We start from the raw sequence: 16,516 nt of genomic DNA on the forward strand, positions 1-16,516 counted from the left end.
ACGCTGTTGGAATAGTGGGTGCACAGAGTGGGTGGCATACAGTGACTGCGACATCTGTGGTGAAATTCACATAAATCTTCGGAATACGCGTACTACGTAGAGCTTGATTAGATTCATATGGCGATTATAAACGCTAATCACACTCTCAAAATTAACTTCAATAGAACTCGAAACCGGGGTAAAATGCATTAAATCTTTTTTCTTTCGTTAAAAAAAACCCCATTCGCTTCATTAATTAATGAATTATTGTAATTTTTAATTTACCGTTGCATATAGTTATCCTACAGATATTACAAATGTCAAAGTTTGTGAGTGGTTATGTAAGTATGCTTGTTGCTATTATAACCTGCATTAACATATATGTAGGATGGCGAGTTGCCATATTTTTCAGTAGATAAAATCAATTAATTCTTAAGTAAAAATAAATAATACAACAATGCGTGTACCAATCGAAAGCAGTTCAAAAACGATTTATTTTGAAGATATTTTTAGATGGTTGCCACCTTTCTCTAAAGTTAAAATCACTGAATTAAAAAGTTAAATAAATATTTATCACAACAATTTGAGTGTCAAACCAAAAATGGTTCGAAAGCGATTTATCTCGAAGGGATTATTTAAGAGGGTTGCCACCTATTCAAAAAGTTAGAGTCAGTTCTATTAACAAGCTAAATGAAATATTATGGTATATATACCAAGCAAGAGATGTTAACGAAAGCTTTATTTTAAAAATCTTTTTTAAGGGGCTGCCTGCCACCTGTTTATAAATTTATAATAAATTTATTATAAAATTTTTAATATGGGTATCGAACGAGCGAAGTTTCAAGTAACTATGTAAATATATTTTGAAAATACTTTCGACCAGAATTGCCACCAGCTTGGATACTAATTGTAAATCAAATCCTACTTATAAATGTAAAAGTTTGTATGCGAATGTGTGAGTACGTTTGTTGCTATTGCTGTGGATAAAATTTGGCACACAAATTGTTATGATCTGATTTCACATATGAGCAAATTTCACGAGGTGGGTTTTAGGGTCTCTCCCGTCTCTCAACGAGTTAAATGAAACATTGTAAAATGATGCCAAGTCATACCAAAAATTTTTTAAAATTATTTGTTTCCAAAATATGTTTTTCTTTTTTTAAAAGAGGTTGCCACCTGTTCAAAACTTTAGTTAAAGTTAATCAGTTTCTCAACACTTTCACCTATTAAAATAATTTGAAAAGTTAATATACATTGTATAAATACTAACAATGAAATGCTAGTGATTTTCTTATACTGAAATTGACAATTTAGTTGAAATTCAACACACCGATCAAATCTTGGAATATCGATTGCGTAAGCAATTTTCTCTCTATTTTGTTACATTTTAAATCAGAACGTTGAACTGAACTACAGGGCGGGCGGAGCTGCGGGCATAAGCTAGTAAATATGTAATAATATTGATAACATTTTGGCGCTTACACTTTTGTTAACTGTTTGGCCGAGCTTCTCCTACAATTTGTGGTGTGCGTCTTGATGGTGTTACACAAAATGAAGGGTCCTACGGTTTTACAACGCCTTGGAAATGCAAATGGATTTTAATAGAAGGTTTCTTATGGCAAAAATACACTCGGATATTTGTCATTGCCTGCCGAGTGTCGATAGCTGTTAGAAAAAACTTTTTCTAATTTATATAATGCCCGGAACAGGGATCGAACCCAGGCCCTACGAAGTGATAGTATGCACCTCTAACCACTCAGCTACAGCAGCCCCCGGGGTTGGGGGAGGTAGGAGTTTACGTGCTATATTCACCTCTTTTCGAATACCGGTTTTAGAGTTATTTGAAAAAGCCCGATTGCCCATTTTTAAATGAAAAAACCGGGTTAAACCGGTTTTATTTTACATAAATTTTCTCTACATTATGACAGAAATTTAAATATGACCGCCAAGACTAAGTAAAACTTTAATAAAGAAACCAAAAAAAAAAAAACAAAATAAGTCCGAAGTTTTTGATTAAAAGTAAAACAGAAAAAAATTAGTGAAAAATTTTACACCTAATGATGTTCACCGATCTCATAAAGCTTACATCATTAAAAGAACAGTCCTTTGCCTTGGAAAGCTAGTGCATGTATATTAGGGCCGAATAATTTAATTCGTTTGGTTCTAAGCAAAAATTATGAAAAAACTATATACCAAAAATGACGTTTGACCCTCCCAGTTTGTAAAACAAAAATCGGTGCGGTTGTTCACACTTTCCTGGTTATCAGGTTATCTAGTTATGTGGTTATATTTTTTATTCAGTTTACAACAATAAAAAACACTACGGAATCAACCAGGCAAGTGTAAACCATTACAGTTTATTACATGTACCTACTACAATTTTTTCTGAACGAAATAAATTTTTCATTTACACAATATACTGCTTTTTCTATTGAAAATTGAAATGGTCAAACGTCATTTTATGTATATATGTAGTTTGTCCCCCATTTTTGTCTAGAATTAATCGTAGAATTTGAATTTTCTATATCGTTTCTTCGAAAATTTTGCTCCGAAAAAATTACTCCGCCCTAATATATATGTATTTCAACGACTGTCTTGGGAATGAAAGTACACCAACCGTTGATCCAGACCGACTATACAAAGATAGCCTATTATAGACAGGCCATTATTCGATAATCAACAAAATACACTTGGCAATTCTCATCCCATTAATTCCATCATCGGAGACCAATGCCACTTGCTTCGTGAGGCTTACAATACTTTGACACAACTCCATTCGGGATATTGTAGCGGTTAAACTGGTCGCTCGCATCAGCTCATCTAACATCCCTCTGGCTTTTTCCTGAGTCTCCCGTTAGATGAGAATGAAGACAACATGTAATCAAGTCACTGATTTAAACAGAGTTAAGTAAGCTGCTACAAAAACAAAACACTGAAACATTTTCGTTGGGTTTACCTGTTAACTTTAGTTTTTTTTCTCACCTTTCAATTATCCTACTGAAAAGTGCGATACATATTTTTGTAGGAAAATAGACGCTCTACAAAAAGGTCTTGTATAATTTTTTAAAAACCTACGGATTTAACGGTTATTGAAACTTAAAGTTAAATATATGCCATTACTATAGTTTTTTTTTTAATTATTTCATTACAAGCCCCTCGGCCGTAATCAAAAAAAAAACTGGCGCTGAACTCTTCTCGCGATTATTTTTCGACCAAGTGAAGGAGTGAATTGAGCTGTATGGAGTTAAAATATAAGTCCACTCTGTCGTGTGGTTGTCCAAGATTGTTTTGTTCATAATTTTGCGTGTGCATAACTTGGCGGGTCCGCGTTTGCTCGCCCCAGTGATCTACCACATCCCGCTCACGTCTCATAATATTTTTTAAAGATAATTTTCTAAAGGCGCAATAAAATCATAATGGCCTTATTTCCAATCACAAAAGTATGTAAGGCCATAATGACCTTATTAGGCCACCGCACCGTAATGAGACATCCGAACATTTGGGCTCAAGGAGGCTCATACCTCGCATTCTTTCGTCCGCAACTAATTATAGCACTGCCACCTTCAGCTATCGAAGCTTCCATCAGAAACTGGGATAATATTTCGCTAAGCAATGATAATATTTCGCAGGTGGGCAAAACTCGTTTTGGTAGTAGCTGTCTGTGACGGGCATTCTTGACAGCGATATGTGCGGCAGACGAACAACTGAACTGAAAACTGTTCAATGGGCGGTATGTAGCCTGACTATGACTAAAACAAAAATACCAAAAACAATTATCAACAAAGCTGTATTCATACGCACATTGCTTGTACACACTTTATTCGATGTTTTTGTTTTTGTTCTTTGTATTTATTTTGATGTACTTATTTTCATAATTCTATTGCAATTTTTGGCCCGTTTTAAATAGAAATATGGAAATTGTAACAAATTGGGTAGTTATATAATTCAAATAAGCAAATTTTTTAAACTAATTAAAAAATTGTATTGTTTTAATTGTGTTTTCATTTTTTTTTTTTTTGTTTTTTTTTAGTAAATAATGGTTTTTCTTGTTCCAAACGCTGCGCAACACATAGCATTCAGGTGGCGAAATAGAAAACAACGAAAAAAATCTGTTTTTTAACCATACGCCATGAAATTGTTTTCCTTATTTATTTGCACAATAATATATATTAATGCATGCAAATAAATAGTAAATATGACTTGCATTTTAATATATTATACGCAAGATAGAGAGAGAGAGAGATAAATACATTTGTATAAATTCGACTTAAGTTGTTTCGTTGTTGTAGTTTTTTGTTTTTTTTTTGTTCAGATTTTTCCTGCACCTTTGGCAGCAAACACGACACTGTTTGAGATTTTCACGTAAGTGGTTGTTGATATTAATATGTATTTTATGCNGCTGCACTTGGTTTATGCGGGAATGCAATATAAATGCGTGTGGGTGTTCGCTGTTCTTTGTTTATGCGGGAAATGCATAAGTCGCTTAAACAGCACCTTTGTTTATTATAGTAACATTTATTAAGTCCTTTTTGCAACGTTGACTACACGAGCTGGTTGTTGTTATTTTTTAATATTCCATATATAATGTATATTATAGTCATATACATATATAGCATTTTCTTTGGTGTTTATGTAATTAAAATTAAATAAATGAACAACAAAATTATTTTATAATTTTAGTTTTTTTTTTTTGGTATAATTTGGATTTATATACATAATTTAAAAATTACTTTAAGCTTTTCATAATTTGTGTTTGTAAGGTTTTGTTTTGCTACTCTTTTTGTAGATATTCGTTGAAAAGTAATCGCACTACATTTGTAATGCAATTAGTGTATTCATAAGAAGAAAAAATTAATTAAATAATTAATTAAAAATAAATATACGAGAGAGAGATGAATAAAACATCTATGGAGAATGGTTGCCGCTATAAGTGAATGGTGATTTTATAGCATATCTGGTCTTTCACACATTCTGGCAAGAAATGCTGTTGAGTGGAAAAAGAAAGAAAGAAAAAATGAAAAATTTACAATTAATACTTTTTTTTTATTTTAATAAATATTTTAAGTTAAAATAGGTACCTAAATATATAATCTATGTATTGCATTTGACAAACCGCCCGGATAATTATTGTGTATCAATACAAACAAACTGTGCAAACATTGACAAACAAATACAGCAAATATTATTGTGGGGAACAGATATACCGATATACAGATAATCATACATAGACATTCATATACTAAAATTACTTAAATTGAATGGGCTACAAAACTGCATACTCGAAAGCTTTCTAAAAATTCTGATTAAAAAGTTTGAAATTCTGTTGAAATCTTTCAAATCAAATCAAAGTATGGATGTTATTGTGAATTATTTCAATTTAAATATAAATTACAAATTTGCAGAGAATTGCAGTAGTAATTGAAGTAAAAAATCTCAATAAAACTTTTTAAACAGTTGTATTATTTTGGGCAAAAAATTCCAATAATTTTGCATTTTATTTTCCAAACCAAAAACGAGAAGCATTTCCGTATATTCTTTGAACAGAAAATAGTCGATAAGCCTTGCTTACTTTTGAGGCATTCATCGCGTTTTACTATTCGAAAAGGACCGCAAATTAAATGCCAAAATGTTTATTTAAAAAAAATATATAATGCTTACTTTAAATTTTTTTTCGATAATTTTTAACCGTTTTAAATATTTTTGGTCGAAAAAATAAAAATCCAATTTTAACGTTTAATTATGATTTTATTGTTACGATCCCTGCTTACGTTGGGTATTTTTTCTGGATACGTCTTGGTACTACTTTTTCTAACATGGGTGTCTAAGAAACGTTGACTATTTCAAAAGACCGATGCCTAAAAACAGCAACAGTCCGTCCGAGCTGAAAGTTCACGAAATCCTTACTAACTTAACAAATGTATTCACAAAACCCTTTTTCAACCTGTCAAACTGACACTTTACGCACCTATTTATACATTTGCAAAAGGGGGCATTCCCGTAACAGCCTCGTAAACGTACGAATTTTACACTGTTTAAGACTTTGAGAGTTTCACAAGGGATTCCCCCTAATTATTTTTCGGGTGATATTTGTAGTTTTTCCGGGCCCTCCTCGATTTTCCTGAGCTATGCCTGTCGTTTCCAAATTGCCATTGTAAAGCTGTCCCCCACACTATCGTTTTTTTTTTTCTTCTAATAAATTACTCCAAAACTTGCACCCCTTACTTTGACCTACATACATAATTTACCGCTACAAACCCCATCCTTTATGCTTGCATACTTAATTAAGTACTTACCGTTTAGTCGAAGACAACTGGATCGCTCATCATTCTCTGGATGAACTCTGCACGGCGCACACACATTATTACAAATGGAAATGGTTTTGGTGTTCATACATTTTCATAATTCACGCAGGCATAATTTGTGCAAGTTTGTGCGTAGAAATTTTGGGCCATTTTGGGTGGCGTTTTTGTGTGTGGGTGTGTGTGTGGTTGTAAAACAAAGTGGTGGTGCGTCATACACATACGTACGGGGAAGTGAAGTGTTGTTGGAAGTAGTGCATTTTTTTTTGTGTTTTGGTTGGTGATACATATATATCGTTCCGCAGTGCGTTGGGATTTATTTTTGGATATTTAAACATTCGGTTGCCACATAAAACGTAGGTACATATAAGTCGACATAGAATGAAAATACATATGGAAAACAAAAACAAATGTATTACATATGAAAAAATACGAATATACATACATATGTACATATAAATAAATAGTTAAAAAAAATTTGTTTTAGGTGAAAATATGCATAATACTATTGGGCAATTTTTTGGATGAGCAACGAGGGCGCTTGTTATTGTTGTGAATACATAAATAGTTTCATTTCATATGCGCTTGATTAGTTGGTGGTACTTTATTTTTATTTTTTTGCTTTCACTTACGGGAGTATGGAATCATGCCTTCATCATCTTCGGGGTCCATGCAATCGGCGAAGAGAGTCTCAACTTGCTCATCATCCAATGCCTCACCTATATTGCAAATTTACAAAATCAGTTAGTACAAAAATTGGTAAATGATCGTAGTCAGCTAAACGACAAAAAAAATGGCTTAGATTATACCAAAAAGCTCAAAAGCACTGACCTAAACGATAGCTCACTTAAAAATAGTGGTTGCCCAAAAGCCGAATTCAAAAGTTGAATCGTAAAGCCAACAAAACTCTTAACAACTGTCTTCGTTAATCTCGCACGCCTCAAGAGCACTCGATATTTCATATTGCCTATTTTTTGCGCTAAAAGTTTTCTTCGGTAAATAATTAAAAAAAATTCTCATCTCCTTACTTAATTACTTATTAAGCGCCTTTGAAAAAATACTAAACTTTCTTTAAATAGTTCCCAAACAGGAAATTTTTCTACGTGTATATAAAAATTCTTGAGATTTACCCAAAAGCTAATGCTATCTTTTAACTTTTGGCGACCGCCCTGGTCTAAGTTACACCCAATTTTTGTTATTTTTCCCCACATTTTTGAAGAGTTAAAAAATATATTTTACACCGCTTTGCTCCTAATTTCCATTGACTTTTCATATTATTCTGCCAAACTCACCAAGTGACAGCAGGGCGTGTTGCAATTCAGCCAACAGCATTGTGCCATCCTCGGCTTTGTCGTACAATTTCAAACATTCAATGAAATCTTCGTAGCAGCCCTGATCCTTCTCCTTCTTCACTTGTGCGTAGATGGGGATGAATTCTTCGAAGGTGATTTTCTTCTCATTGCGCTTCTTGGTGCCGCCCATTTTTTCGATCAACGCCAAGGTTGGGTTCAAGTTGAGGGCGCGGAGGGCATCACCTAGATCAACGGCATCAATGCCCACACCGGCAGAGCCCATGATTTCGAAAACGAATTCGATATCTGGAATGGGAGATGAAAGGGAATTAAATATGCGCGTGCATTGATTTAAATATATGTAAATATATTTTTTATGTACATAAGTTTAAAATTTTGTAAAACTTCTTTCTGCATGTAGCAAAAGCGATGCGCGAAAAGATTAATTTTTTGGTTGTTTTAATTTACCTTGCTTTTTTTTCGTATGTTTCAATTATTATTTTTTTTTTTTATTGTTTATTGGTATTATAATTTACTTTTAGTTTCATAAAACGTTGGGTTTCAAGAATTTATTTTTTATTTTTTTAACTTACATAGATTTTTTATTCAGTTTTCAATTCACGCTTAAGCATTTCATTGTATTTTGCATATAATTTCTCTCTATCTGACCATGCGCCGTCAAACTTCCACTTGGCTTGCTCTCTTTAAACTTTTTGCGTGAAATAACATTGCATTCAGATGAGACAGTATTGATCTTTGAGCTTTATAAAAATAAATGACCTAGAAAAAAACACAAAAATATGCAATGGCTTGTTGCACCACTCAAAGGGAATTTCGCTCTGAAATTTCGATTTCGTGTCAAGTAATAGTATAGTATATGTAGCAGTGAGGTCAACCGGGGGGAGTTTCCCGATTATGGTGGAATTTTAATTTCTTGGGGGAATCGGGGAATGGCTTTAGATTTTGGGGTAAGAATTCCTATTTATTTAGCGAGCCTAATGCTTAAGATCCAACTCACTTTTCAGTACAAATTCTTGAGCTTAATTAAAAGCTCACTCCATCGGTGCAAAAGTTTAGGCTGAGCTTGAGCTCACTTCTTATGCATGAGGCCCAATATCTTGTTACGGTGTTACAGATTTAAAACATAACGTAATTTCCTCATGTAACCGTGTGGATATTCAAGAAATTGCAACCGTGCATACCGGTACTTTTAGCTTGACGTTAATATTAGACACTATCATTGGGGGAATTAGCCTAAATATAGTTGGCATCTCTGGTATGTAGTATGAAAATTATATTGGATATCATGGTTTGGTTTCAGCCGCTTTGAACTTTATTGCTCTTTCAAAAATTCGGGAATCTTGCAAATTTAGTTATACGAGAGACTAGAGGTCAATGTTTCTCATTTTAATATTAAACAAGTAAGAAAGTCTAAGTTCGGGCGGAGCCGAACATTAAATACCCGGCGCAAGTATTAAATATATGTTTTCGCCCTTTCCGAAAGCTACCGCTACATGATAAGCCGGGGTGTATACATTTTAAGTAAATTAGCGTCCTTAAATTTCGAAATATTGAAATTTCAAGCATATCCGAAATTTACCGTNCCGCTTTGCTCCTAATTTCCATTGACTTTTCATATTATTCTGCCAAACTCACCAAGTGACAGCAGGGCGTGTTGCAATTCAGCCAACAGCATTGTGCCATCCTCGGCTTTGTCGTACAATTTCAAACATTCAATGAAATCTTCGTAGCAGCCCTGATCCTTCTCCTTCTTCACTTGTGCGTAGATTGGGATGAATTCTTCGAAGGTGATTTTCTTCTCATTGCGCTTCTTGGTGCCGCCCATTTTTTCGATCAACGCCAAGGTTGGGTTCAAGTTGAGGGCGCGGAGGGCATCACCTAGATCAACGGCATCAATGCCCACACCGGCAGAGCCCATGATTTCGAAAACGAATTCGATATCTGGAATGGGAGATGAAAAGGAATTAAATATGTACGTGCATTGATTTGGATATATTTAAATATATTTTTTATGTACATAAGTTTAAAATTTTGTAAAACTTCTGTCTGCATGTAGCAAAAGCAATGCGCGAATAGATTAATTTTTTGGTTGTTTTAATTTACTTTGCCTTTTTCGTATGTTTCAATTATTGTTTTTTTTTTTTTTATTGTATATTGGTATTATAATTTACCTTTAGTTTTATAAAACGTTGGGTTTCAATAATTTATTTTTTTATTTTTTTAACTTATATAGATTTTTTATTCAGTTTTCAATTCACGCTTGCAAGCATTTCATTGTATTTTGCATATAATTTAATTTAATTTAATTTAATTTAAACTTTTTGCGTGAAATAACATTGCATTCAGATGAGGCAGTATTGATCTTTGAGCGTTATAAAAATAAATGACCTAGAAAAAAACACAAAAATATGCAATGGCTTGTTGCACCACTCAAAGGGAATTTCGCTCTGAAATTTCGATTTCGAGTCAAGTAATAGTATAGTATATGTAGCAATGCTGTCAACCGGGAGGGAATTCCCCGATTAGGGTGGAATTTAATTTCTCGGGGGAATCGGGGAACGGCTTTAGATTTTGGGGGAAGATTCCTATTAATTTAGAATAAAATTTCAACTTGTAAAAACAGCGTGTCTAATACCTAAGCTCCGACTAACTTTCCATACAAAATTTTGAGCTTAAGCTCACTCCATCGGTGCAAAAGTTTAGGCTGAGCTTGAGCTCACTTCTTATGCATGAGGCCCAATATCTTATTACGGTGTTATGGATTTAAAATATAACGTAATTTCCTCATGCAACCGTGTGGATATTAAAGAAATTGCAACCGTGCATAGCGGTACTTTTAACTTGACGTTAATATTAGACACTATCATTGTGGGAATTAGCCTAAATAGAGTTGGCATCTCTGGTATGTAGTATGAAAATTATAGTGGATTTCATGGTTTGGTTTCAGCTGCGTTGAACTTTACTGATCTTTCAAAAATTCAGGAATCTCTCAAATTTAGTTATACGACAGACTAGAGGTCAATGTTTCTCATTTTAATATTAAAAAAGCCCATTAAAAAAAAAAAAAAAACATATTACATTCAGTGCCCTAACATTCCTAATGTTCTCAAAATGTTTGCTACTTTAATTTAAGTTACTCGAATAGATGACCTTGGTTCATAACCAGAGCAAATCAATCATAAAAACATATGTAGTTCCCAGTTCATATCGCTTTAGCACATCTTTCATCGAAAGATGTTCACTTTACCTCTTCATGCCTACAACCGAACTCGGATCTCAATTATTCAAGTACAAGTCGAAGGTATTTATGACACATTCCATATTTGCATTACACCCACATTTTAGGGGCCTTCAACTCGTATGTATCATACTTTTTGGCATGACGACGTCTCAACTCGGTTATTGGGAATTTTACTCTGCGTACACGATTCGTCTGTATAGGAAATTTGACACCCGAATTCATCACTGAATGAGCGGGCGAGCACACGAACGAACAAACGTATCGACGAACCGAAAACACATGAAATATTTTGCGTTTTTTTTTTATTTTTTTATTTTTTTGTTCGTTAACTTAAATACATACATACATATGTACGCAGGCATGTGTGTGTATTTTTTTATATATTCATATATACATATATGTCGGGTATGTGAGGTAGGCAACAAAAGAAAAACTATAAGAAAAATATCCCAAAATTAGAAATGCGTTCGCTCTTTTGCCGATCCTCTGCCTTGTATGCAGAGATTTTTTTCTTCTCTATACATAGTACATATATATGTATTTATAGCTAGCAGAACATTCACATATGTACTTCATATCAGCAGCACCAAATATTTGCACACATATTTACTGTACGCTAGATTTTTCGTCCTTCATTTTTATTTTTAGTTCCTTTTTTTTTGTTCACACTTTTCGGCTTGCTTAGTGATGTCCGTTCTGTTGATTGCCCGTTCATGCAGACACAGTTTTGTTTTTCGATTTTTTTTTTATATCCACCTATTTTTCTTCTTTAAAAAAATTTGTTTTTGAACGACTTAGACTTTTTTAAACACACTTCTCGGCATTCAGCCATTTGTTAAAAATAGCACGCAAACAATTGTAAACGTGGCCGACGTCAAAGGCAGTGGCAAGAGCGTACAAATAGTGTTTCATTTCCGTTTCGTTTCGTTGTCATTTCATTGTATGAATTTGCTTTAAAATACTTTTTATGGGCACCTTAACCAACAAAAATATGCAGTTGTAGATAAAATATGGAAGCGTGGGCGGTTAGGTGATTTGTGTCGCTATGTGCTGGTGTATGTGTGTGTGTGTGTGTGTTCAAGTTTACCCATAAAAAGATCGAGCTCCGCCAAAGAATTCACTGGTATTCCAAAATTTTAAATTGTAGTGAAATACCGCTATCACTTTGCAATATTATGTAAGCTTCCGGCTTGTAGGCTTCTTTTGGTTAGATGCGAACACTTTTTTTAATATTTAGCACGTCTTAATGTAACATAAAACATAAAAAAACGTTTACACAGTTTTTAAATATTTATGATTTTAGTTTGGCTATTTTTTTTTCTTCAAGGAATTTTAAATCCAACTTGCAAATGCTTGTATAATAATTTTCCAACATTTTAGCATTTTTCACTGTTATCGTCTTTTTTTTAGAAATAATTGCTTTACTGCTTTTAAACTTACTTTCAAGATCACGTTTTGGTACATCGGCCTAAAATTAGAAAAGACAGTAAAGAAAGTTACTTTAAATTTTTGCATTTTTTCTTTATACAATATTTAAGTTATTGAGGTTATGTAGAAAATTGTGTATTCCTTTTTACACTCAAATCAGCCACTCACCATTTTGTCTGTTGGATGAGAATAAATCAACTAACCCGTGGATGAGCTCTGTCTCGACTGAACGTTTCTCGTCTACAGCACGCGTGTTAGGTACTTTCTTGTCGATTGGGCAGTCAAAATATTTTTCGAAATTTTCCCGAACTTGCACAGAAAACCGAACGCATGCACGAAGTTTCGAAATGTTGAGGTGTCAGGGTATTTGTGTGGCGGCGACCGATTGCAAAAATGCTTGGCGATCGGTTGGTGGTCGGCTCGTGGGACGGTGTCACTCTACACACATGCACTACTTTACCTGTATAAATATATGTATGTACGTATGCACATATGTGTACAAATATGAATGTATGCCGCATTGAATGAAGCCATTTAGAATTTTTAAAAAGTTCCGAAAGGTTGTTCTTGTTTAGCTGTTGTTACTTTTCACATTTTCCTATTACATTTTCCTATCACATTCAGCGGCCAACAGCGCCATTGACGGCGCAAATTTTCCAACGCATACAAATACAAATACACTCACTCTGAGGTGGTGCTGGTGCTGCTGTTTTTCGGCTGGTAACTGGCATCGAAGCATACAGGTGACATGCATACTTGGCGAAGTGACTGCCACAGCAACAATAAAAAATGTATATATTTATGTATAAAAAAATAAAACATTTTCATCAGTACCTCTCTCACATTTATGTATGTATGTACATGATGGTTGTCCAAAAAAAGTTTAAAATGGCAAGCTTTCACCACTTAGGATTTTTCTAAATGGTATAAGAAATACCTGTATTTTTTTTCTTGTAATTATATTTGGAACTGCCTCGAAGCCCATGAAGTTGTACATATACTTTATATGGAGATTAAACGATTTTTCGTAGAAATGGTAGATATAGAATTCTTAAAAATTGATATTTTTCGATCGGAAAACCCTGTTTCTCTTCAGGAGACTTCCAGTAACGATACCCAATGGTTTATTTTACCATTTTTTAATACTAACGATTTTGTATGGCTCCCCCCATTGCATTTTTGTGGCTTTTGGGAACCTATAACAAATACATAGCTAATAATAAAAAAATGGTTAAATAAACAATTGGGTATTGTTATAGGAAGTCCCCTAAAGAGAAACAAAGTTTTACGATAGAAAATGAAATCTACCATTTTTACAAAGCGTTTTATCCCGCTATAAAATATATGCAAAACTTTATGGGGTTTGAGGCAGCTCTAAATGTAATTTTTTTTACCAAAAGAATGGTATTTTTTACATTTAAAAAAATTCTAGGGGGTGAGATAAGAACATTTTGTACTTCCGCAAATATTTTTTTGGACCACCCTAATGTACATAGCTCGTCACTTCTTTCTATGTTGTTGTATTTTTGTTCTTCAATGGTCGTTGCTATTTTTACTTAAATACGCACAGGAACTACATACAACAGTAATAATGATTAGTCGTTGCGGATCCACAGTGTTGAATATCATCGGACATTTTCTTCTTGATATTCGATGTGATGCGACATTCTTTGTATCTTATTATGCTAGTATATATGTACATATATTTTTATTTATTTATATATGTATGTAAGTATGAATGTGAATGCCAATTTTTCCTCGGGTCCAAGTCCGACGGCTCGCTGTCAAACAAGTAGTCGTTCAGAGAATTCCACTGTACGCATTAATGTATCTATGCTTACATTAAAGTACATCTAATTTTTTGCTTGCTGACCCTGATCATTTCGGCGATTGAAATACTTTGTACATACATACATATGTATGTAGTACTTAAGGATTGCTATCAAGTTGTTTATAAACATACATATTTACAATTATGTATGTAGGTACGTGCATATGTACATACATATATCCCAGCATTTACATATGTATGCACATGCCTACATACGTACATATGTATGTTCAGATGTAAATACAAACCACAAATTCCTAGCTTTTCTTCATCTTGTCGTTTTTCGATTTTCTTTTAATTGAGTATATACACATTGCATGTATTTTTATGATTGTACAGGGTGGGCCAAATAAGACCTACCAATTTTCAACACATAAAACTTCTTTATTTTTTAATATTATTGTTATTTTCTTGCTGCATGTTATACTAGTATACTTGCAGCAAGACCACCAACAATGACTAAAATACGCTATTCGTTTTACACAAGTAGCCATACAAATTGATTTTTTATGTGATGTTTTGTTGTCGGATAAAGCGCCATTACAAGCAAAACTGTAGATTGTGGGGCTCTGAAAATCCAAGGGCAACTCACCAGCACAAGTAACACCCATTCAGATGCACTGCTTGGTGCGGTGTTATGGCCGAAAAAGTTATCGGCCCATATTTCTTCGATGAATGATGAGGAGGAAACGCCAGAAACGACTTCTGGGATTTCTTACAAAACAATGATTGACAACTTTTTGCGACCAGCATCCTAATTTTTGGTTCCAACAAGATGCAGCGACTACGCACACTGCTAGGCAAACTATGGACCTGCCGCGTAAAATTGGTAGGTCTTATTTGGCCCATCCTGTATTTGTATAAGCGAACAAATGAATTGGTTAATGCCACGCAACATATTTGGTTGAACTATTTTTACCAGCGATGACACAGAAATTCATTTCGTTAACTTTTAAGTATTTATGTACATATGTATGTGTATTAGAGTGGTCCACTTATATCTCATGAACCAATTTAACAAACTGAAAATGGAATACAACAGATGAAAGCAAACAAAATTTTCTATAAACCATCTATACGTCACTTTCCGATTGGACTAATAAGGTTCCGACAATTCAATTAATCATTCCAGTTTTCTTTTTGATGAAAAAACAAAAAAAGTAAAATTTTAATAGGAGAAAAATTAAAAACTCACTGGTTCTGTGTGAAATTTTTGCCTTAGTGCTAAAGCCTGTTCTGTTACAAACAAATCAAGTTACTAACGAAGCAATACCATGGATAAATAAAGAAGTAATGAGTGGTAAAATGAAAATGCGCAAAGATTTTTTGTATGAGAAATGAGCAGGAAATAATGTTACTCATACGCCATGTACACCTAACCATGATCAAAACATTACAAGGTAAAATCATTGAGAGGCAGTTTGAAGTTTACCACACAGACACACAGACATTCTCATTTTTAGTCTCAAACAACAACAATTGTTTTGTTTTCAATTTTATATTAAATGTTTGCAAACGTCAGAAAAAATCATGGCCGACGAATTGAGAGAATGGTTTTACCTTCTAATGTTTTTTATCATGCACCTAACAATATTATTATATTTCATACAAAAAATCTTTGCGTATTTTCATTCCACCACTCATTGCTTCTTTATTTATCCATCGATTTTCTACATTAGTAACTTGATTTTTTTGTAACACAACAGGCTTTAGCACAAAGGCAAAAATTTGACACAGAACCTTTAATTTTTCTTTTGTTAAAGTGTTTTTTTCATATTTTTATAAAAAAAAAAAAATTCTTAATGATTAATTCATTTGTCAGAAACTATCAGTCCTATCGAAAAGTGATGTGCATACGGTCTATGTAGAATTTTGTTGGCTTTCATTTGTCGTATTTCATATTATTAAATTGATGAATTGGTTCGTAAGATACCCGTGATTAAGTGTAACCACTTTTTGTTTTAAGCTGAATAACGGTAAATTGAAAATATCTTGAAAACTTGTCCATAGAATTAAAAATTAATCAGCGAGCAATTATTTATAAAAATTGGATAGTGGCATCCATTGACCATTTTTGTTGTAAACCAGTGTAATTGCAAGATAGTTGAAAATATTTTGTTTATTCTTAGTAGGTAATTAAAAAGCTCGAAATGTTTACATACAGCTGAAGCTAATATGTACATATAAGCGTGTTAAAAAAAAAACAAAAAAAATATTAGGAGCAGAAATGAGCACCTTAGTTTTGTTTTATTCTACAGCTAATACTTTTCTACGTAAACTCCAATAGGTTTAACAAATCAAATTATGTTTAAAAATAGACGTAAAAAATACATTGACATTTATATTTCATAAAAACTCCTGTTGGTTTTGTTTGATTTCCTATTCTCTAACTACTTTTATACGTTAATAACTTTTCGCTTTTTAT

At 33.3% G+C, this 16,516-nt stretch overlaps 1 protein-coding gene across 3 annotated transcripts in view; it reads right to left on the reverse strand.

The window, feature by feature from the left end:
* Window positions 1–12,518, reverse strand: part of Mlc1 (Myosin light chain alkali) — a 30,540-nt gene extending 18,022 nt beyond the window's left edge. The window contains exons 1-6 of one of the 3 annotated variants that reach the window (XR_001847460.1): window positions 12,429–12,518; window positions 12,273–12,300; window positions 9,227–9,532; window positions 6,911–6,997; window positions 6,273–6,319; window positions 4,474–4,963 (exon numbers count right to left, since the gene is read on the reverse strand). Coding sequence is in view for 2 of the 3 variants with exons in the window: in XM_017615338.1 (XP_017470827.1) it covers window positions 4,923–4,963; window positions 6,911–6,997; window positions 9,227–9,532; window positions 12,273–12,300; window positions 12,429–12,431 (465 nt within the window). In the remaining variant the exon portion in view is untranslated. Of the gene's footprint in view, window positions 1–4,473; window positions 4,964–6,272; window positions 6,320–6,910; window positions 6,998–7,570; window positions 7,872–9,226; window positions 9,533–12,272; window positions 12,301–12,428 lie in introns of those variants that run through there. The other 2 variants (XM_017615338.1, XM_017615339.1) reach the window with 2 other exon arrangements.
* Window positions 12,519–16,516: the final 3,998 nt, after the last annotated feature.

This window comes from Rhagoletis zephyria, unplaced genomic scaffold (genome assembly GCF_001687245.7).
Source record: "Rhagoletis zephyria isolate East Lansing unplaced genomic scaffold, Rhagoletis_zephyria_1.1 Rzeph_scaffold_01002, whole genome shotgun sequence".
Taxonomy (NCBI): Eukaryota; Metazoa; Arthropoda; class Insecta; order Diptera; family Tephritidae; genus Rhagoletis; species Rhagoletis zephyria.